Source organism: Diospyros lotus, chromosome 10, assembly GCF_014633365.1.
Source record: "Diospyros lotus cultivar Yz01 chromosome 10, ASM1463336v1, whole genome shotgun sequence".
NCBI lineage: Eukaryota > Viridiplantae > Streptophyta > Magnoliopsida > Ericales > Ebenaceae > Diospyros > Diospyros lotus.
The window spans coordinates 628,151-651,871 of NC_068347.1; the positions used below are offsets into that span (position 1 = coordinate 628,151).

The 23,721-nt window shown below is 36.9% G+C and overlaps 3 protein-coding genes across 3 annotated transcripts; all 3 read left to right on the forward strand.

Moving 5' to 3' along the window:
* Positions 1-256: 256 nt before the first annotated feature.
* On the forward strand, positions 257-4,200 carry LOC127811374 (exopolygalacturonase-like). Its single transcript, XM_052351165.1, has 3 exons — positions 257-2,428; positions 2,532-2,849; positions 3,359-4,200. The coding sequence occupies exons 1-3, from the start codon at positions 2,195-2,197 to the stop codon at positions 4,115-4,117; spliced, it is 1,311 nt and encodes a 436-aa protein (XP_052207125.1). The 5' UTR covers positions 257-2,194; the 3' UTR covers positions 4,118-4,200.
* A 2,708-nt stretch (positions 4,201-6,908) lies between these two features.
* On the forward strand, positions 6,909-8,108 carry LOC127811376 (uncharacterized). Its single transcript, XM_052351167.1, has one exon. The coding sequence runs from the start codon at positions 6,943-6,945 to the stop codon at positions 7,837-7,839; it is 897 nt and encodes a 298-aa protein (XP_052207127.1). The 5' UTR covers positions 6,909-6,942; the 3' UTR covers positions 7,840-8,108.
* A 3,171-nt stretch (positions 8,109-11,279) lies between these two features.
* Positions 11,280-23,573, forward strand: LOC127811375 (ribose-phosphate pyrophosphokinase 4). Its single transcript, XM_052351166.1, has 7 exons — positions 11,280-11,507; positions 18,786-19,101; positions 20,326-20,421; positions 20,602-20,670; positions 20,766-20,894; positions 22,959-23,058; positions 23,134-23,573. The coding sequence occupies exons 1-7, from the start codon at positions 11,404-11,406 to the stop codon at positions 23,271-23,273; spliced, it is 954 nt and encodes a 317-aa protein (XP_052207126.1). The 5' UTR covers positions 11,280-11,403; the 3' UTR covers positions 23,274-23,573.
* The last annotated feature ends 148 nt before the right edge of the window (positions 23,574-23,721 follow it).

A 23,721-nucleotide genomic window follows, 5' to 3' on the forward strand; every position in this document is an offset into this window, starting at 1 on the left:
CCTTTATAACCTATATTATTCTTAAAAACATGAAGTTGATTGAAAGTCTCTTACCATTACAAAGCATAGCTATTATTTAACACATACTTAGAGGGAAAAAAATGTAGCAATCAAAGTAAATAGACATATATAAACATATATGTATGTATATATCTAAATTAAAACCCTATATATAATAGTGACAAACTAAGTAAAAAGTAAGATGAAACTGGAAAGTCACAATCCAAATCATTTATGAGTCATTCCATTGAGCAAGAATCTATTCATATTATAGCATATAAATGATAATGAAATTGAATTCAGATGTTTTAGGAAATTGAATATGAAGGTGATTTGTCAGATATATACTCTTTATGCATTTCTTTAATCAACTTATAATGTGTTATGCATTTCTTGTAGTATGATCTAGAGCTGGTAATTTTGGACACGACTAGATTACACGATACGACACGATACGGAGTTAAGCGGGTTAGAGTTGGGGTTAATTGGGTTCGGGTCAACCCGTTTATAACACGATTATTTTAGTGTATTAGGCAGGTCAACCCGTCTAACCTGTTTAAATACGAAATGACACGTTTAATTAAACGTGCTAACGGGTTGACCCAAACACATTAACACGATTATATACGAAATGACACGTTTAATTAAAATGATTAGTGGGTTGATTTGAACACATTAACACGATTATACACGAAATAACACGTTTAAAACTAAATAACACGTTTAACATGTGACACAACACGACCCATTTAAATTAAACGGGTTAAACAGGTTAACAGGTGACACGACACGACACGTTTAGTTAAACGGGTCGTGTCGTGTTACACGTTTAATAAACGTGTCGTGTTCGAGTTTAAGGAATTCGACACGATTATTAAACGGGTCGTGTTCGAGTTAGCCTGACACGCGTTATACGTGTGTCTCGACACGACACGATTACGACCCGCCAACGCAAATTGCCACCCCTAGTATGATCCATATGGACTTTTTTTTTTCTTTTTATTCAAAAAATTAATTTTAAGAGATACTTTATATGATAATTCGAGTTAGTTTAACATTGAACCTAGGAGAACAAGTTACATGTCTCTATAATGCCTTTTAGTTCAACCCGTCAAAAAACCATCCAAAAAGACAAAAAAATGATCAAGCCTTGGGTTCTTGCACTCTCACGAAACCAGCCAAGGTAGTATTATTTTTGGGTGAATAATACTCTTTTAAGCCAATTGACCTACCATTTGAGCAGCGATCCATACCCACAAAGCTATAGTTACTTAGAGCATCTTCATGGCGAGTGGCATATAAGGTGTCATTTCTATAACCGTCGAAATGACATCTCAGATTAAAAATTAACCACTTTAATGGGGGTGGGATATGGGGTTATAAAATGGCAACAACTCTCTTGAGGTGTCATTTTTATAATTTTTGGAAAGAGAAAAAGGAAGAGATGCAAACTCTAACCGTTATTTCTAATTGGTCTATTTTAACTTTTATTATAAAATATTAATTATTTGAATTTAAAATTTAATAAAAAACATTAAAATATTAATGATACCTTTATTTTGACACTTGCCATTAGAGCAGATTTATTTTTTAGAAGTGCTATAACACTATTTAAAGTTATAAACAGGTAATTTAGCACTTCAAAATGACACTCTCTTTTGAAAATGCTCTTATGTCTTGGTTGAAATATCATTATAGCTAGTATGTTTCATTTCCTTTTCACTCTCACTCATTGCTCCTAATAGAGATATGGTTTCCTTTTTGCTTTATGTTTTGACTATCTGTCTAGTTAATAAATCCGATCTATTGTATCCATTTTTCGTCTCATTAATTAAAATTTAACGTTATTTCAAAATTCATTCTACAATTAATAGAAAAAAATTCATCTCTTCATCTTTTCTATCGTTAGTTTCGAATAATTACTATATTTGGTGATGTGTACTAATTTGATAACTTTATTTTTTTATTTAGGAAGACAGCTACAAGGATAAGAAATAGGGAAAGGAGATCTGAACTGATTAAATAGTTATGATTTTTATCCAAAAGCTTCATATTTCCTATCAAATTGATTTTTATCAGAATATGGTTATTGGAGGATAATATTGAAAAGATCCTTTCTTTCCACTATACACTTCGAATCTCATTTCAATTTGAAGTGAATTTATCCGAATGGAGAAGTTTTCAAAGCCACCGGATGCTGCCGGGCAGGGTGTGTGTGTATATATATCGCCATGATGATATGCAGAAGAAGCCAATCAATCAATCAATCATGGCTTCCATAATCTCCATGTTTGCAGCCTTCTTTTGCTGCTTCCTGCTGCTGGCTTCGACGTGCCCAACCGATGCCCGCAAACATCTCCATAAGAAGGAGAAGTTCAACGTCAAGGATTACGGGGCTGTCGCAGACGGCCGAACCGACGACAGCCCGGTACAACACGATATCAAGTCTTTATCCTGCTACCTGATAGTCGACCGATATATATATATATATATATAAGAATTAACTATTAATTGGGGATGGATGGATGCAGGCATTTTTGAAGGCTTGGAAGGACGCATGCCAGTGGGACGGAAAGGGCAAGGTTTGGATCCCACGGGGGACATACTTGTTAAAGCCGGTGACCTTTAAGGGCCCCTGCAAGGGCGAACATGTCCATTTTGTGATCAAGGGCACGCTCACTTCTCCCGGCCAGCTTGACCAGTTCGCCGCCGGCGATCGCAACTGGATCAGCTTCCAGTACGTCGAAGGATTGAAAGTCAGAGGCGGCGGCACTCTCGACGGCCAGGGCTCGCTGGCTTGGGGCTACAATGACTGCTCCACCAACTCCGATTGCAAGCCCCTTCCTGTTGTAAGTAAATCCATATTTCCCTTCAATACTTCATTCTACAACCATTCTGTCCGTTCTAGACACCATTCAAATTCAGAGACTACGACTCAAACTTATTTTTAGATGGAAAATACTACTCAATATAAATAATTGGCTTATTAAGAGAATGATCGAAGGTGTCAAATGATAAAAATGTCCTTATCCAATTTGTCGATGCTGCCTCTAACATGAAGCAAATTCGGCTGAGTTTCATCCGAGTCCAATCGGGTTTCTCCAATCCGTAGTGCTTTGATAATTGATGAAAGTTCAATCAGACTTCATCGTCGGATGAAGTTCGATCGAATTTCATCATCGAATTTGCCATTCCATAGACACATGTACAATCATTTTTGAATTATTAACGATCACTTAAAAGAGAGACTTATATTAGCTTAATGGCAAAATATCAAATGAAACTCGATATCCAAATAACATTTTCGTTTCGATGTATGATATAGATATAGTTGTGACATGAAGGTGCATGCATGCAGACGATGGGGTTCGATTTCGTGAAAAAGGGGAGGGTTTTTGACATAAGTTCAGTGAACAGCAAGAGTACCCACTTCAACCTCTTCGGCTGCGACGACTTTCACCTGAGCTTCATCCGCATAAGCGCCCCTCAGCTCAGCCCCAATACCGACGGAATCCGCATCGGATCCTCCACCAACGTCAAGATCCGGCACGCCGTCATCGGCACCGGCGACGACTGCGTCTCCGTCCTCTCCGGCAGCCAGAACATCGACATCTACGACGTCCGCTGCGGCCCCGGCCACGGCATCAGCATCGGCAGCCTCGGCAAGTCCTCCGCCGGCGGCGACGTCAACGAGCTTGTCAGGGACGTCACCGTCTCCCACGCCGTTTTCACCGGCACCCAGAACGGCGTCAGGATCAAGACCTGGGCGCCGTCGTCGCCCGGCACGGCGGAGAGGCTGAACTTCTACAACGTCGAGATGCAGAACGTGAAGAACCCCATCATCATCGACCAGCATTACTGCCCGCAGAGCGACTGCGATTCCAAGGCGGAGTCTTCGGTTCAGATCAAGGACGTAACTTTCAGCCGGATATGGGGGTGGTCGAGCTCCAAGGCGGCGGTGAATCTACAGTGCAGCGAGGCGGTGCCGTGCCAGAACGTGAAGCTGATCGACATAAATCTGGGGTACAAGGGGCCTGGTGGTGGGAAGGCAACATGCATTCATGAGAATGTCAGAGGTCGACAGTCTGGTCGTCTGATGAACCCTCGTTGCGCTTGAGTTCTTTAATCCATAACTGTGCATTATGATTTGATTTCAATTTTGTTTCCCAATTCCCATCATCTTGGAAAGATTACTGTAAATCGCTCCAAAGAGTACTAAATTTTTGTGTGTTTTTTACTTTGATCATTAAATTTTAATTCTTTTCAATATGATCATAAAATTTTAAAAAATTTTACAATGTGGTTACATATAAAATTTTCTGACTAATGTGATAAATAATAAAAATTATTGTACAATGACAATCAATCAGAATGTGTCACGTGTCAATATATAATAATATTATATTAAAATATCATTATATAATATTTTTATTATTTGTAACATTAGTGCCACGTCACCTACTTTGGCTATAAAATGGCTAAAAAATCTTATACGTGACTACGTTACAAAATTTTTTAAACTTCTGTGATTACATTGAAAAGAATTAAAGTTTAGTAATCAAAATAAAAAATACACTAAAATTTAATTATCTTTGATATGATTTACCCGAAAGATTATTAATTGTGCTTCTTGAAAAGTTAAGAGTTTTCAAAGTTTCATGCCTTTTATACATTAGATTTTAAATTATTTTATACATTAAATTTTAAATTATAAGAAAGATGAGAAATAAATAAAAATAGGTAGATGATATTTTTAATTAAAAAAATTGTAAATAAAAAAATATAAGAATTTTTTGTAATTATAATTTTTAATATAAAAAATTATTATTTAATCTAAAAATAGACATAAATTTTATAATGATTTTAAACAAATTTAAAAAAAATAAAAATTTTGAGTAAAATTTTGTGTCTAGTTAGAGAGGGAATTTTTTCTGTTTCTAAGTTAAAAATATATTTTTTATATTTTTAATTTCTTTGTGGATCGTTTTCTCGATATTTTCTTAATATTAAGAAATATCTTAAAATATTTTTAAAATTATAAAAATGGCTCAAAAACTTTTTTGGGGTGCCCTCAAAATGTTTTTACACATCAAAATTGAAACATTACTCATTATATAAATCAAGTTTGTAACGACTAAGCAAGATTTCTTACAAAATATTTAATTGAAATTTTTAGATTTTTATTAATTTTTTTTTTATCTTTATCACAAAAGAGTTACCTAGTATATCGCGAGAGCAAGAAAAAAATAAAGAAAAATTATAATTTTGACCGGACTTTTCATATATATTCATTGCTTCCATATAAATATATATAGTCATGAAAAGTAATAAATGTTCTAAAAATGTTGTTTTCATATTTATAAGTGATATTTTTGTATTAATGCATCATATTATTAGTTTGATAAATATAAACATATAATATATTAATATAAAAGTGTCATTCAATACATTTGTTGTAAATAAGAGTGAGCATTCGATCGATTCAGTTACAATTTCTCAAACCAAACTTTTTCTAAAATCCAAACTGAACCGACTGAATAATTGCTTAAATTGAAAAAATTAAAAAATAGAAAATAAAAAAAACGAAAATTAGTGTTACTCGAATAAAAAAAAAATATTACTCAATTAAGAACAACTTTTATTCGTTTAATTTTTGTAAACAGATTTCAATTAAAAAATATTACTCAATTAAAAAAAATTGTTATTTGAATAAAAATAATTGTTATTCGAGTCAAAAGAATATTGTAGGATTTATTTACTTTAATATTGTTTTATAAGACTAATAATGTTTTGGTCCAAACACTTTTACCTATCCTCGATCCTGAGTTTGTTTAACAAGTATTTGACCTATCGAATGAGGGCGGGGTTCAATTTTTTGGTATATCTTCTAGTGATCAAGTTAGTTACTAAAACTAAAGTTGAATGATGTAATAATGATATAATTAATAAATGAGATGCTTAATCTTTTAAAAAATATGAACATACCATATAAACGATTAAATGTTAATGTAGTGAAGGGTTATGATTACACCACATGAATAGTTGGACGAGTTTGCTTAAAGGCATCACATGAAAGTTCGACTTGTGCTTGGACTCAACTCAACTCTTTGAGCCCGACTAGTAACGTAAGCTTGATGGGTTTTGAAATTTAAATTTTGAGTTCGATCTAACTAGAGATGGGAAATGGGCTGGAGGGCTCACCTCATAACTCGGCGCGGCCCACCAAAAAATAAAAAATATATTTAAAAAAATTTGTTTGTATTTAATAATTATAAACATAATAGTTAAAAATTATGTTTCTTGTAAACATAATTTTATTATGTTTGTAAATATAAATTTAGTATAATTTTTGTAAACATAATGTTCACCGCAAACATCATAATTTTACAAACATCAAACTTATAAGTAAACATATTTTAAAAAATATTAGTTACATTTGAAAAAAATAAAAAAATATATTTAAAAAATTATATATAAAAAAATTAAAAATAAATTACTCACGGGCCGGCCCTACCTAGCAAGCCCATGGCTCGGCCCACTTTGACCCATTTATTAAGGGCCACAGGACCGTGTCGAGCCCAAATTTCCATTTCCTTGGCCCGGCTCTGCCCGGCCCGTCTCTCTCATGGACCAAATTTGACCCGACCCACCAAATGGGTAGGCCAAGTGGGATGCGGGCCAGCTCGCCCATTTCCCATCACTAGATCTAATTGCGGAAGAAACATTTTTGTATTTTTCCAAAAAAAAAAAAATTGAGATGCCACGTCATCATAGACCCTTTTATGACAATTTGTAATTAAAAAACACAAAATAATATAGCATTTGGGCCAACCCAGCAAGGCAGAAGGGCTTATTATATATATATATATATATATATGTATATATATGATACCCGCCATGCCGGGCATTGTCCATACAAACCTCATTCGATTCCACGTGAAAATGGAGGCGAACCATCTCCTCCATCCCCTTCTCCCCCTCTCCGCCGCAGCCACCAACACCTTCGAAAATATTAATGTTAATGATGATCGCCTCAAATCCATCTCATCAAATTCCCACATCATTATCCGGCTATCCGCCGTCGTCTTCATCGGAATTCTCTCCGTCTGGGCCAACCACGAAGCCGCCAAAGGCTTCCATCTCGCGGTCGAAAACCAACCACTCGCCTCGGCCGCCGGCCGCCGCTTCCAGCTCTTCTACGTCTCCAACGGCAAGGCTGCACGGTTGGTGCTCAATGCAAGTAACTTCGTCGAAACCCTTCTTTATCCTCCTCCAAATAGTAAGATGAAGAAGCAGGTCCGCCGTGTCACCCTCCGGCTCGCCGGCCGGAACCTGACTCAGATCGCCGCCGTGGAATCCGTCGAGGAGCAGGACTTTCTTATCCATCTGAGTCCGTCGGTGATGGAGCAGAGGGACGTCGACAGCGCCATGTTAAGGGCATTGAGACAAGCCATGGCTCGGGTTTGGCTCTATCATAATAATGCCCCCAGATCTCTTGTAAACGGCATGATTGAGTACATAACCGGGTTGCCAGGCTCGCCGGCGGTGGAACACTCCCGCGGTGGCGGCGGCGGCGGATGTTGGAAGGACGACGACCCCACGGCAGTGGCACGCTTCTTGGACTACTGTGAGGAGAGAAAGAGGGGGTCCATCCAACGGTTGAATCAGGCCATGGAAGGCAGTTGGCACGATCGGACGGTGGACGAGGTGTTGGGCGAGCCGGCTCAGGACCTATGCAAATCGTACATGTCTCGGCAGCACCTGGCGACAAGAGCACTGGATTCTGGCCCAATGGGATTGGCAGCTTGGCACGGCGGGTTGGCTGCGTCCACGTTCTGATATTTTTATTGGGTGCGGCCATGTGCAAAATGAGACGCAGCCTTGTGATGGGCACAAGGTGGGGCCAGAGCTTCCCATCACCACACATGACTCACCACTTTATCACCATTGTCACAACCCAAAAGGGAAAATATTTGTAAAACTAAAAGAAAGGGTTTTATTACGCGTTACGTAATTATAATTTTCCTTAGTATAGTAATTATTTGAAATAATGTCCTGATACATTATGATTAAGCACTTGACATTATTGACCATTATGCAAAATATCAATGTTTGTTGCATTATTTTGATAGAGATCATAATTTTTTTTTTGGTAACGTGAAATATTTACGAAAACTCTTAATTACAAATAATATTTGATTCGAATTTATCTCAGTCTTACTAAAATTCACAATTCATTTACCTTACAACCTTAAGTGTACACATAAATTTGTCACAAGCTGAAACTCAAAGAATTCATCTTTTAGATAGACACAAGATTTTGCATAATCTCGCACAAAAATAAAATTGAACACATGATCTCATGGTATAGTAATCTTCCAAATATGGTGGATTATGAGTGCTACTCCAAGGGATTAAAGGGATTATAATTAATCTTTTTGTTATTCTTTTTATGAATTAAGAACGTAATTTTTGTATTTATTATGCTTAATAGAGTTTAAAATGTCAAATGATTTGAACCACCTAATAATAAGTTAGGCTAAACATAACCCAATATCCCATTTCGAGCAAAAATTTGCTCTTAATGTTGTAATTGTAGTTCTAATAATTCTGTTGATCGTTGTTCGTATGTCTTAACAAATATTTTCAAGATTTAAAACAAAACCAACAGTAAAGAGAAACACAATGAATATAAAAGAAATAGCGGACAAGAACACTAACCAAATCCAACTAAACAATACTAAATAAAAAAGAAATGTGAAAACTAACAAAAAATAAAAGAACACACGCGCACACACACAAGAACGTAGAAATTTACGTGTTCGGATTCGAATTGAATACTAGTGACGACAGAAGTTGAAGTCTTTAGTCAATTCACTATGTCACGCAATCAGAGATACAACAATTACAAGAACTTATTAAGAAATACAAGTTCAATCCTAAAGCATCAACCCAATCTCTTAGCCCTCACAAATCTCTTTCCCATATTTACAGTGAGTTACACAACAAGAACGGGATAGAAGGGAAAACAGGGTTAGGGTTTTTTGAAAGCTTCTTGGTCTTGTTGAACCTTTCTGCTAGAATCCCAATTGACGTTCTCAATTCTGTTGAAGATATATATATATATATATATATATGCAGACCAAAGGACAACTCTGACATTAATAGAAATACCAATTAATTGGACTTGGGCTTGGGTTGTTGGGCTGCAGACACCAACAGCCCATGACCCATTTTATTTATAAATCCAAAAATGCTTTGAGTCACTCATTCTTAAGAATCTTAACAAATTCAATTTTGGACCTCTATGTATTAAGCTTCAAGCCTCAAATTTTAACCCTTTGCTCTCTCCTTCCTAACTTTTATCTCTTCCGTACAATTTTGGAAGAATCTATTTAGAATAAATTGATAGTTTCAAAATCAAAGAATTAAAAGATATTTTAAATATCCATAGTAAGTTATATAATTAATTTATAGGAAACATTAATGTTGTTTGTTAAGAAGAAAGATAGCAACTTGAAACTATTTTAATTGGTTATTGATGGTTGAGTCATGTGATAGTGAAAAACAAATACCTATTATTATGGATTGACGAATTATTCGACCAATTAATGGTGAGTGTCGTGTTGGGGGAAGGGGAGGTAAATTAGGATAGGAGCTTTATTGAACCAATCCAAGATAGAGATGATCATGGATTGATGGCAACCTAAGAATATTATTGCTAAGGTAAAGAGTTATTTAAGGTTAGTAGATATTATAGAAGATTTATTTTAATTGTTTTTAAGATAATAATACAATTACGTAAAAATAAATCAAGTTCGAGTGGATTAGTAAGTGTATAATGAGAGTTTCTAAGAGCTTAAAAAATAAACTAGCATTGACTCAAGTCTTAGTAATGTTTGATGGATCAAAGGAGTTTTGTGATATATACTTCTAAGTAAGGGTTCTAATTCTAAAATTATTTTCTTTATGATAAGAAAGTGAGGCTAGAAAATAACCTAAAAATAAAATTTAAAATTACATATCTTCAAGAGAACATGGTCTTTCGAAAATTGAAAAGACGTACTTACTTATAAGAGAACACAATCTCTTAGAGATTGAAAAGACACATACTCGCTAGACATTTTGATATTTGGAAAGATTTAACACTTATTTTCTAATAACAAAAAAAAAAAAAAAGGTGATACATGATTAATAACTTTAAGGGAATTTTTGTTGTTTAGTGGTGTAATTTTTACTCTTTTTACCTTTTATGTTTGAGAAATTCTATCCGTAACCCGTGAAATTGCTCTTCACAGCTTATACCATACAAAATTCTCCATTAATTTTAAAATTTCTAATTTAACCCCACAACCCTCTCTTTCTCTCCCACACCATACACACATACGTATATATATATACACACATGGGCGGCAGCCATAGCTGTCGACCCATCGTCATTAGCCCCCTCCCCACACTCTCGCTCTCACTCTCTATACAATAACAGCGAGCTGTAGCATAAGAAAGAGAGAGAGAGAGAGAGAGAGAGTGGGTCGACTGCCATGGCCAACCCACACACACATATATATACACACACAGAACATGTGTGCGGCCATGTGCATGGAGGTTTCAGAAACCCCCATACCTCACGGTGCGGGGGTTTCTCAAACCTCCCCTGCACCTCGCGATGCGGGGGTTGTTGAAACTCCTGCATAATGAGGTACGGAGGTTTCTAAAACCTCTGCCTCGACCCCTCCCCACCCCGGCGACGATGGCAGTATCGCTGCCTTTGTTAGCCACAATGCCTCCACCATCGCCCTGAGTTGAGGAACGCTGGGTTCCCTGAGTGCTGCCATGGCTAGGTTCCATGGCCGCGACCATACATGTGTGTATATATATATGTGTGTGTGTGTATATATATATGTGTGTTTGTGTATATATATATATGTGTGTGTGGGCTGACTCACTCTCTCTCTCTCTTTTTCTTTCTTTATTTGCCATAGTTTTCATGTGTGTGTGAATGTGTGTATATATATATATGTGTGTGTGGGTTGGCCAAGACAATTGACCCACTCTCTCTCTCTCTCCTCTCTGTTATGGGCAGTGGGGCTAAAATGAAAATTTTAAAATTAACGAAGCATTTTGTATGGTATGGGCCGTGAAGAGTAATTTCACCGTGGATAGAATTTCCCTTTATGTTTTATCAATAGGGGCTGAGGCTATGTTTGGCAGCTGGACTAAGCATATCCCGATGGAATGTTTGGACACAACTGGTACAACATATTCTCATTCACTCGACCTGACCTAATACCTAAAAGAACATAGATTCTGTCTCTCCCAGCACTGGTAAAGCCCCTGCCAGAGCGAGCGCCATAGCTTAGAGAAGAAGCTGCGTCTGTGTGGAGTGTAGTGGAGAGAGGAAGAATGAAGAAAGAGGTGTTTCTCTTCTACTGTGTGGAGTCTGAGGCGCTTGCTCAGAAAGTCGCTGAGCAATCCCACCTTATTAAGCTTCAATCCATCAACTGGAGGTTCCTTCTCCCACTCTATCAATCTCTCACTGTGTGTGAGTGTGTATGTGTATTATATATATATATATATATCAACTAGAGAATTATTATTTGTGTTTTCTTGTGTCCCATTCATTCTGATTGGTTGACTTTCTTTGATTATTGCTACTTGGAGCCAAGATTGGGACTTAATGAAAAGAAAATTAAATTACTGCCATTGGAAGATCAAACCAAAAGATCAATTCTTCTTTTCCCTACGTTTTTAGTGCGACCAAAGAAATGATTTTTACTAAGTTCGTTTCTTTCTTTCCTTTTCATTCCATGAATCCCGAGTTCCAAACATGTTGCAACTGTTAAGACCTGCTTTCTCTCGTAAAAAAGCGAAACGGGTGTTCTTATTTCCACCTGGAGGTTCGTGCTTCTTGTTTTGTGAACATGATAATAATGACTGTTCTGTATTATCTGCGAAAAATTTGTGGCCTAGCAGGTTTGAATAAGAATTTTTTTCCCCTTTTTTTTCAGGAAAATGTCTGATTTTCAGATGAAAATGTGCATTTTATGGAATTGTTTTTGCTGGGGTTGATTGCCTCTTCCACTTCCTCTAGCATGTTCAACCATTGAGAAATACAACTGCGGTCTGTTTCACTCTGATAACACTCTGCCATAGTGCCATAGTGAGAGATGAAGAAACAGCATTACATGTGCAGAAATTGAACTAAAAGCAGTCTAAGATCAAAGCGGGAACAAGTATATGGAAGTTAGGATTTAGGAAAACTTCAAAAGTTCAATTAGAATAAAAAGGGCTGCCAACAAAATGTTTCAAGACTATTTATACTAGGGTTATAGAGGCAATAAATCTCAACTGTTGATCAAGTCTTCTATGCTTTGCCATCCGTCTATCTTAAAAGTCACATTCTAGTTACATGACTACTTGCTCAAGATAATAATATAAATGCTAACCATATGCTAAATGAATAAGAAAAATAAAAATTAAATCAAAGAATATCCTCCTGCCTCATTATGTCTCAAGTGTCAAGTTAATATGGTATAAAGGTCAACTTGTTTATCAACTTATATACTCTCAAATTGTTGCCAGCCTCATGTATCTTATGCAGTGCTGAAGACTAGATATAGGCTATGTGGTTAGTGAATTATGCTGATATATTAATGATACTTAAAATTCACATTGGACTGCTCTTACTAGAATTCTTAGATACGTAAAAGGTACTTTGAACTGTAGACTGCATTACGGAAAGTTTCCAATTGTACTTGAAGGGTATACTGATGCCACTTGGAATTCATCTTTGGATGATGCAAGATGATGGGAAGTCAATAGGTGCATGAACTTTTTAATTGGCTACAGGTGATATTCCATGGAAGTCTAAGAAGCAGACTTGCATTGCACATTCCTCTATGGAATTGGAACTTATGGATTTATCATTAGCTGAAAAAGAGGCAGAGTGGCTAGAAAATAGATTGGCAGATATACGATTTTGGAACAACTCAATGGCAGCTGTCACAATATTTTTTGATAATCAAGTTGCCTGGTAGAAGGCCTATAATGAGATTTACAACAAAAATCTTGATCTATACTAAAACAAGTTGTGAATAACTGAAAAACTTGAATAATATTCCATGTATGAGTGTGAGAATATATACAATCCGGTTCCTAATCTTTCTCCTATAATTTAGGAGAAGATAAGCTATCTATTTTCTAGGAATTATCTCCTAAAACTTAGGAAATAAATCAAACTACAACAATATTTACAAATCTAAAATGCAACGTTTAAACTTAAGGATTTATCTATCAACTTCTTAATAATCTTCACAACCTCCTTTTTTAATTTTGAATTGTCGAGTTCTCCAGCACTCCCCCTCAAGCTAGAGAATAGATGCAAGTCATTCCCAACTTGCCAATTAGTAACTCGAACCCTGATCTTGCAAGGAGTATAGGATAAGTTGATTTCTCCTTCCTCGATTTCCCTCTTTATAAAATGCCTATCAATCCTTACATGTTTCATTCGATCATGCTGAATTGAATTCTTCACAATACTGATAACAGATTTGCTATTACTATATACTTTTGTTGGTTGAGATAAAGGTATTCCTAAGTCTTGCATCATCCTTTCCAACCAAATTACTTCACATATTCCTAGAGCAATGGCACGGAATTTGGCCTCAGCACTGCTGCGAGCTACCATGGATTGCTTTTTACTCCTCCAAGTAACCACATTACCCCACAACTTGGTGCAGTAACCTAAAGTGGACTTGCTATCTTTGCGAGAACCAACCCAATCAGCATCCACAAAACATTCAATTCCTCTTTCATTAGTCTTTTGAAACATCAGTCCCTTCCTAGGCGTTCCCTTGAGGTATCTTAGAACGTGAAACACTGCATTCATGTGCTTTTGAGTAGGCGAATGCATGTATTGACTTATCACATAGGCTGTATAGGCTATGTCTGGCCTTGTAAGTGATAAATAAATTAATCTACCGACCAACTTTTGGTACCTTTCTTTTTCAACAGGAGTGTCTTTTTCTTCAACATTCCAGCCCTTTTCTAAGGGAGTACCAGTTGGTCTACATGCTAACATCACGGTCTCCTTTAGCAAATCCAATATTTACTTCCTTTGAGAGATGAATAGCCCTTTCTTACTCCTAGCCACTTCCATTCCTAGGAAGAATCTCATGACTCCTAGGTCCTTCACTTCAAATTCAATTCTCAATTGCTTATTCAAGTCTTCAATTTCTTGCAAGTCATCTCCTGTTACAATAATGTCATCAACATAAACAATTAATATGGCAATTTTTCCTTTTCTTGTGGATTTTAAAAATAGGGTGTGGTTAGCTTGAGCTTGTTTGTATCCCAGACGATTGAGAGTCATGCTAAATTTTTTGAACCAAGCCCTTGGAGATTGCCTTAATCCATATAGGGATTTCTTCAATTTGCACACATTTCCACTACCAATTTCTTGTTGAAATATTGGGAGAATTCTCATATATATCTCCTCATCTAAATCACCATTCAAAAAAGCATTTTTAATATCAAATTGAAGTAAAGGCCAATCAAGATTAACAACAAGGGAAATTAATACCCGAATTAGTTGAGTTTGGCTACAGGAGCAAATGTCTCCTCATAGTCAATCCCATATGTTTGTGTAAGCCCTTGTGCAACCAACATTGCCTTGTATCTTTCAACACTTCCATTTGCATTATGTTTTACTGTGAATACCCACCTACAATCAACTACCCTTTTGTCTGAGGGTAGTTTAGTAATTTCCCACGTGTTATTTTTCACCAAAGCACTCATCTCCTCTATAGCTGCAGCTCTTCACTTAGGATCATTCATAGCCTCTTGAATATTCTTTGGAACTGCAATACTATCAATCCTTGCAACAAATCCTTTGTACTGAGGGGATAATTTAGCATAAGTCAAGTGGTTAGACATAGGATACTTGACACATGATATTACACCTTTCCTTAGAGCAATCGGCATTGCCCAGTCCAAATTATCACTGATGATAGAGTCATTTGCATTGCTGTTTTCTGATAAACCAGCATCTGGAAGCGATGATTGGTTTTGCTGAGCATCAGAGTGGCCTTTAGGACGTCTAGTATATACCTGCAGAGGGTTTTCATAGTGTTTAGCTGGATTTTCAGTGTTTAGCAGCTGGAGATGGACTAGGAGCATGAGTTTCAGCAATTTCTGGCTGTAATTGGGATGACAGATTAGGAGAAATAGGGCAAGATCTTGGATGATCTGATATTATGCTATCAGTACTAGCAGGAGGTAAAGATTCTCCCCCTTGAGAGCATATGGGAATCAAGAGGAGGAAGAAGAGGAGTAGGCTGCAAAGAGGCAGGAGCCTCAGGGACTGAAATTGGAGAGGTATAAAAACGGTGGTCTTCATAGAATGTAACATCGGTGGAAACCAAGACTTGTCGTTTGAGAGGGTTATAGCATTTGTATCTTTTTTGGGAGGAAGAGTACCCAATGAAGATACATTGGAGTGCCTTGGGATCCAATTTGGTACGGTTGAGGTGGTTGTTGTGAACATACACAGTGCAGCCAAAAGTTCTTGGAGGAAGAGAGTGAAAAAAGCTAGTATTTGGGTAGAGAGAGCAAAGGACAGTTAGGGGGGTCTGAGACTGGAGGGTTTTTGAGGGCAGTCTATTGATTAAATATGCAGCTATAAGGACTGCTTCCTCCCAATAGAAATGTGGGACATGGGTAGTGAACATCATAGCTCGAGCCACTTCAAGTAGATGGCGATTTTTTCTTTTAGCCACACCGTTTTGTTGTGGTGTGTATGGACAAGAGCTTTGATGTAGGATGCCATGTTTGGATAGATAATTGGTAAGGTCATGAGAGAAATATTCTCGACCATTATCAGTTCGAAAAATTTGGATAGAGGTTTGAAACATATTCAAGATGAGTTTGTGAAAATTCTTGAAGATGTTATAAGCTTATGATTTTTCCCTCATAAGGTATACTCAACAAGCCCTAGAATGGTCATCAATGAAGGTTATAAACCATTTAGAACCAGAAATATTAGGGTTTTTAGATGGTCCCCAAATATCACTATGAATTAAGTGGAATGGTTTATATGGCTTATAGGGTCTAATTGGATGTGGAGAATGGGATTGTTTGGCCATGGTCAGTGTTCTAAAAATTGGCTTAGGCAGTCGCCTAGGTGCCGATGAGGCGGGCCGCCCCGAATATGGCCTAGTCAGCCCCTTTAGGCACTGGCCTGATTAATCGGGCGGCGGCGGCGCCTAGTCGCTTGGGACACCTAATTTTTGGGTTTAAATCTTACCTTTCGTTGATTTTGAAGCCTCTCTTACTCCTCTCAGCCATCTTGCCCTCTCATACTCCTCTCAGCCCAAGGCCGCTGTTGCCCTTAATGTCGTCGGTACCTCCTTGCTGCCTCCAGCTCCATCGCGACCTCCTCACCACCTTTATGCCGTCAAGTTCCGTCCTAATGCTGCCACCCGCCGTCAAGCTCCATCTATGCTTCCGCTTCTGCTTCCGACCCCCCCCCCCCCCTCTCTCTCTCACGTTGCAGGTGTTAGCTATTAGGGTTTATTATGTTATTTAATTTTTTTTTCTATTTATATGTTAGATATATATATTTTCTTTTCTATTTATATGTTAAATATATTAGATATATATATTTTTCTATTTCTATTTATATGTTAGATCTATATATATTTTTTCTTTTCTATTTATATGTTAGATATATATCTAATATATATATGTTAGATATATATATTTTCATGCCATTTCAACTTTAATTTAATTGAAAATAACATCAAGATACATCACAAAGTAAAAAAAAAATAAAAAAAATCAACAGTTTTCCTAAGCCTGCCTAGGCCCCCTAGGCGCTAGGCCCCAGCTTGGTTCCCGACTAGCGCTTAGTGCGTTTTAGAACACTGGCCATGATACACTGTTCACATGGTAAACTTTGATTTTTATTGATGAAAAAATGCGGATACAAGAATTTAAGATAAGGAAAACTTGGGTGACCTAAACGATTATGCCATAATAACAACTTGGCATCAGTTGTGGTTGTCAAACCAGCCTTATTTGTGGAAGAAGGAACCCTATCTGCAATCAAGTAGTAAAGTCCATCCTTAGCCTTAGCATTGCCAATCATCCTTCTTGATATTTGGTCCTGAAATAAGCAATATGAAGGAAAAAAGATCACACAACAATTCATATCTTTTGTAATCTTATGGACTGACAGTAAATTGTATCTTAAACCGGGTACATGCAAGACTGATTTGAGTTTTAAACCAGATATATCAATTGTTCCCTGTCCTTTGGCTGGAGAAGTGGTGCCATTAGCCATTGAAACATCTATAGGATTACAGCAAGGGGTGTATTATGTCATAAAGAGGTGGTGTCATATTCTTAGAGAGTTTCTTGGAATTTAGAGAGCAGTGGGGATAACTGTTGTTAGAATCTTACGATTCATGATTTGAATCGTACGATTCGACTCGATTCATATAAAAATCAAGTCGAATTTATAGGGTGAATCTAAAATTCCTTAGAATCGTACGATTCACGATTCGGATCGTACGATTCGACTCGATTCATATAGAAATCAAGTCGAATTTATAGGGTGAATCGAAAATCCCTTAGAATCAATTATGAATCGGACAAATCGACCGTGAATCACATGAATAGCACGATTCGTCCGATTCATCCAATTCGTGCGACTTCGTCTGCATGTGTGTTTTAATCAAATATTCGTTTGATTTGGTTATCTTTGAAAACAAAGAAGATGATGATACTCTTGAACTTGAAGATGAAGATGATTGATAACTAGTGAAGATTATAGACAATGGAGTTTATTAGTAATCTTATAGTTGTAGGTTTTTTTTTTTTTCTAGCTTGTTATTTTGAAAGTGGTTTGGTTTGGTTTGGTGCAATCAAATATTCGCAGAAATATGGTCTTATCTTTTGTAAGGCTCTTACAGTTCATATCATACTTATCTCTTAGACTTGCTAAAACAAAATATATATTTTTTTGTTTGAATATTAACATAGTGTGATTTGCACTTGAATCCTTTTATCAGGGAATTTCAGCCTGAGCTGCTGGGTTTCATATTTCTGTGCCTTACCTTATTCACTTGCGGACCCTCCTCTCTTCAATTATAAAGAGATAATCTCATGAGTGGATATTATAATGAGCTCATCTTCTGCAAATACCTTACAGCCTAATTTCCCTTAGTTTGCTCTTTATCTGTTCTCTGATGGAAAATCTTATACATGCTTGTAGAACTATATCAACTTTTTCATAACATGAAATATCCTCAGATAGACACACCATAATGGCACAATGCATATTTGATATAAGCTTGAAGAAATGATGCTCCTTTACACTTGGTATTGGGGTGAATAGAATATTGAAATTGGGCTTGAAACACCAACTAGACTTGGTATTGAATTGGAGTTGCATAGAAGATTTGAGTTAGGCCTGGAAGTGTAATGTCAACTGCCTACTGTGTTGATAATTTATAGAACAGTTGATGCTGGTTCTCCAAAACAATAATTCCTCTATTTCTTTCTGTTTATTTTAATTTCTGTTCATTATTATTCATTTCTACTGAATGAAGTGGTCGTGTTTTTCTAACTTTCCCTTTGATACCCCCCCCCCCCCCCCCCCCCCCCCCCCAAACACACACATCTTTTTGAAATTCTTTTGAACTTGTTTTATGAGTTAAATAAGTGCAATTTTCTGTAAGAGTTGTTTTTGCAAGGGATAATCACATACCTTCTGCAAATATCAGGAGTTTCGATGATGGATTTCCAAACCTTTTCATTAACAATGCACAAGACATCCGAGGGCAACATGTTGCCTTTCTAGCATCTTTCAGCTCCCCAGGAGTGATTTTTGAACAGCTTTCCGTCATTTTTGCTCTTCCAAGGCTATTTGTTGCATCTTTCACATTGGTATTACCTTTCTTTCCAACTGGTTCATTTGAACGTATGGAAGAGGAAGGAGATGTGGCAACTGCATTTACCATGGCAAGAATTCTGTCAAATATTCCCATTTCAAGGGGAGGTCCAACAAGTTTAGTCATCTATGACATACACGCCTTGCAGGTTGACTTCTATATTGTTGATGCAATTATGCTGTGTGTGCTATGTGTTAACAACTCCATCATGTTATTAGTCTGCTTTCATTTTTATTTTCAGTTTTTTCAATGACAAGAAAAAAGATTATGGAGATCCTGTATATGCTTCCCAGCAGTACAAATTTGTTTTAAGTTCATATTTGACCTCTTTTTTCTCTTGGGGAAGAACTAAGAAGAAAATCTATTTGCTGTTTGGCATGCTGAACAGTATACCTGGTGGTCTGAATATTACCGTTAGTAGTGTAGTAAGTAACAAATGCGATGATGAGAGTGTAAGGTTAGACAGGTAGATGAATGCCAGGTTATCAAAACCGGTCCCAACATGGATAATGCAGGAGGGATACTTTAGGTAGTCAACTGCTGTGGAAAAATCATCAGATCTTGAAGCATGAATCTTTAAACATAGATTTGAGAGTTAGCATTCATGTAGCCAACCCGACCAAGTGGGATTTAGGCTGTGATGTTGATATGGTTTTGGCTAACTTATGGGAGACTATTTCAAGAGCATGCATAAATTCAAGAGCCATTACTTCAAGAAATCAGGGAAGCTTATGCAGGTATATGTTGTGTCCTCACTGAGACTACTGTACCTGCTCTAATTTTGTCCATGAATCTGCTTGTTTAGCTTAGCTATTTGAAGGTAATTTGCATCTACTTATGCCCATTATATCTTTCTTACCTGAATAGATTTGATTGCGAACACCCCCCCCCCCAAAAAAAAAAATAAAAATAAATAATAATAATAATAAATCTGTTTGATCTCTGATCTAAGGAGAAGTAAAAATATAATGATACCATTCAGCACTTATTGTTCCAGGTTCTAAATGTGTTAGCTTCTACTACTTCTACTTCTACTAACAGCTACCTAGAGTTTATCTTAAAACACATGGCTTATTAGGTAGGTAAACTTTTGATTTGTGAAGATTGTGTGAGAGTTATATGCTGCTGACCAATATAAGCACCTGCTTTGCTTATTACACCTACTTATTGAGTTACTAGTCTCAAATGTCTTCTCATTCATTTCTCTGTATGTGTTGCTTTTAAATGGTCTTCACCATTCAGAAACATGTCCCTGGCTGTAGTCTGAGACTCTTCTGTTAGCACAAGGCCTCTGTTAAGGATATTGTATTCTCTCTTTCTTGGTCTCCAGTTTGGAGTATGCCTATATCTCTTTTTCTTTGCATTTTTGCAGGAAAGATTTTATTTTGGGGACCATGTTTTGCCTTGTTTTGAAACCGGTATTCCTCTGTTGAAGCAACGTCTTCACCAGCTTCCCGAATCTGATAATGTATGTATTTTGGCTTTCCCTCACAATATAGTTTCTTTTAGGATTGTAAATGATTCTGCGGCATGTCTGGAAGCAAATTTCCTGCAAGGATTTCAATTTCTTTTTCCGGCCAATTTGTTACTTCTTATCACTTCCATGATCTCTTATCCAGTTATTGCATTCCCTGATGTTTTCTTTTAGATAGTTATTGCATTTCCTGATGATGGTGCTTGGAAACGGTTCCACAAGCAATTGGATCATTTTCCAATGGTAAGCATATTTATAATTACAGACCGCACTGAAATTTTGTAACCATCTTCTTATATTGTCTTAGTTCTTCTCATATTCTATTTCTCCAAGGGCAGGTAATATGCACAAAAGTTCGTGAAGGTGATAAACGGATAGTGCGGCTGAAAGAGGGTAATCCTACTGGTTGTCATGTTGTCATTGTTGATGATTTGGTACAATCTGGAGGTACCCTAATTGAGTGCCAGGTATTTCCTATCAAGTAAAACCCTACCCATCTTTCTCCTGTCGGTCTAGGATCAAGCCTTTCCATATTCTCGTAAGACCTACATCTATATCCATTTAACATGCATATTTTTGCACATAATTTGAGACTTAATAGCATTTGAAAATATGTTGCTATGTCTGAAGTGATAAGCCAGTGAAAGAAAACACTCTCTCTCTCTCTCTCTCTCTCTCTCTGTGGCATGAGCTCTCATCATACATTGAAAGAATATTTAAGCTAATGTTTGAGTCGAGGCTACCTTTTCGTAACTTAAGTTTCTCATCTCGTCTGATCCAAATCTTTTGGCTTCACATTAAGCCCTTTTGGCCAAGGCAATAAATGGTTGTTGGAATGTAATTTAATGTTTTCCATGAAAATGGTCATCAAGGATTCTTGTCTTGCAATGTAAGTTATGAACTTATTGAATGCAGTTATTTGCCGTTCTTTAACATGCCCATCATCCGTCTCAGAGCTATATAATAATTTGTTGCTAGCCAGTTGGCTTATCAAATGTCTGACATCCTTAAAAGTAGTGGTAGAAGTAAACTTCTATGATCACAGGACTGAGTAACTTAGTTCATTGTGGATGTGGAGTTTGGTTACAAACCTAAACATTTAATCCCTGATGTACTGGGTAATTGGATCAAATGCCTGCACGTAATGGGTAATTGGATCCAACCTCCCCCAGGACACAAAAAATGCACCATGCACACAAACAAGAGGAACAAAAGGAAGCACAAGGTCTCATTGGAGACTCAAACTCAAACTGTAGCAACTAAAGTCAAATGCTTGCTTGAGTGACAAACTGATAAACCATGCGGAGTTATAAATGATTGTGAAAGTTTACAGCTAATGTGGTTCACGACTTGCATAATTTTAACATTTACTAAACTTGAATGGAGATTAGCATTAATTCATTTCCCACATAAATTCATTTTTGTAAGGACTTTTTATCAATGTGAGAATTTAATGCAACTAAGAACAACTGCTTCAAGTATAGTGGAAAAATGAATTTATTTGACAAAAGACAAAGTTTAGTGAACTGGCTGAGATTAAGAGGTAAAGGCACTTAAATGAAGCAGAGCTATTAGCTGTTTTTGAGGCTTTAGAGCTGTCGGACTATGCAAAGGATTTCCCAACAGTAGTTGAATCTAATAGACTAATTCTCTAAATGTGGTTAGATGACTACATTTGGGGGCAGGGTCAGCTAATCCATGGAAATTCTGGGAGACATTCCATAAGATTGGAACGTTATCAAAATTATTGCCATCTGTTTTCTTTCTACATACACCTAGAGAAGGCAATGTTTGCACTGGTAGTTTTGTGAAAGCGGCTACCATAAGGTCTGAGGATTTTGTGGCTTGGCTGTGATTCAAAGGTACAGTGGTCCAGTCGTTCAATACATCAGAGCTTTTTTTTTTTTTTTGTGAACAGTATGTTTTGGGGTGGTTTATGTGGCGTTACAGTTTCTTGCATCTTTATTTGATAGACTATTCTCTGTTCTGTGATGAAGTAGTGGTTGATCTACAGGAAATCTTGTTACAATGAATTAGTGGGTGTCGAAGGATCTTAGATTTGGGTGGGGGAAGCCTTTGCTTAACTGTGTTTCACTGTGTAATCTGGTTTTATTTAATCTTTGCTCATATGGCATGCATGAATATAAAAACAGTTTTCATGAGTGCCTTCTTGTTCATCCTTGTAATAGGGGGGAATCTTTGCTTATATGGCACTTGATGGTTGGATGTAAAAAATGTGAAACAGCATAAAGTTGGCTGCGGTGTTGGTGATCCTGGTTAATTGAAAGAGACTCCAGTATCTTAGGCTGCAAGCTCTAGATGGTTTTATCCTTGTCATGTGTATAGATGTTTGTCATAAAATTAACATTCATCCTCAACTTTATTGCTTTGTTCATGCAATCACCACCCATTATCTATGCCACAAGATAGAATTAACAGTATAAAATTGTCATTGACTGGTTGTAGAACAAGATTGCTTTTCTTTTGTTTTCCCTTCCCTTTTTCTCTCACCACATTTTTGGTTCTACCAGAAAGTTTTGGCAGATCATGGTGCAGCAAAAGTGAGTGCTTATGTGACCCATGGCGTATTCCCCAAGCGCTCATGGGAGCGGTTTGTTCACAAGAAAGAGGGTAATCACCCTGATATTCTGATTTATTTCGTTTCACTTTCCACTTATTTGTTCCTCATCACCATTAATGCTATAGGTTCAGCAGGCACAAAAGAGGCCTTCGCTTACTTTTGGATCACAGATTCGTGCCCTCTTACTGTGAAAGCGATTGAAAATAAGGCACCTTTCGAAGTATTGAGCCTTGCAGGCTCCATAGCTGATGCTCTTCAAATCTGAAGTGTTTCTGAAGAGGTTTCAGTTTGCCATTTTCACAGGTTGGAAGGTCTGCTTTGAAGTGTTTTCGGGAAAGTGAAAGAGGAAGGCATGTAACACAACGTTCCTTCCCTTGAGAAAAACTGTCATATGGGTCTGCCTCAGAGTTGTTTTGTTGCCTTTGAACTTATAAAATCTTTCCCTTCCATGCCTTGGTGGATTATTTATAATGATCTTGCCTTTTATAAGTTGTGAAGCTGCCCGCTCCTTTCCTTTTTCTTCTGCTTTTAGCATGCAAAAGCTAGTGGAGTATTGATGGTTCAACCAGAATTGCCCTAGGATCTCAACAATGCAAGAAATTCCCTCAAAACTTGAATCATCATAAGGAGCAAAACAACGTACTTGCTTGAGATCAATCATTTTATAGGGTAGTAAGACCATTCCACAGAATGGTTTCTTTGATTTTATTGAT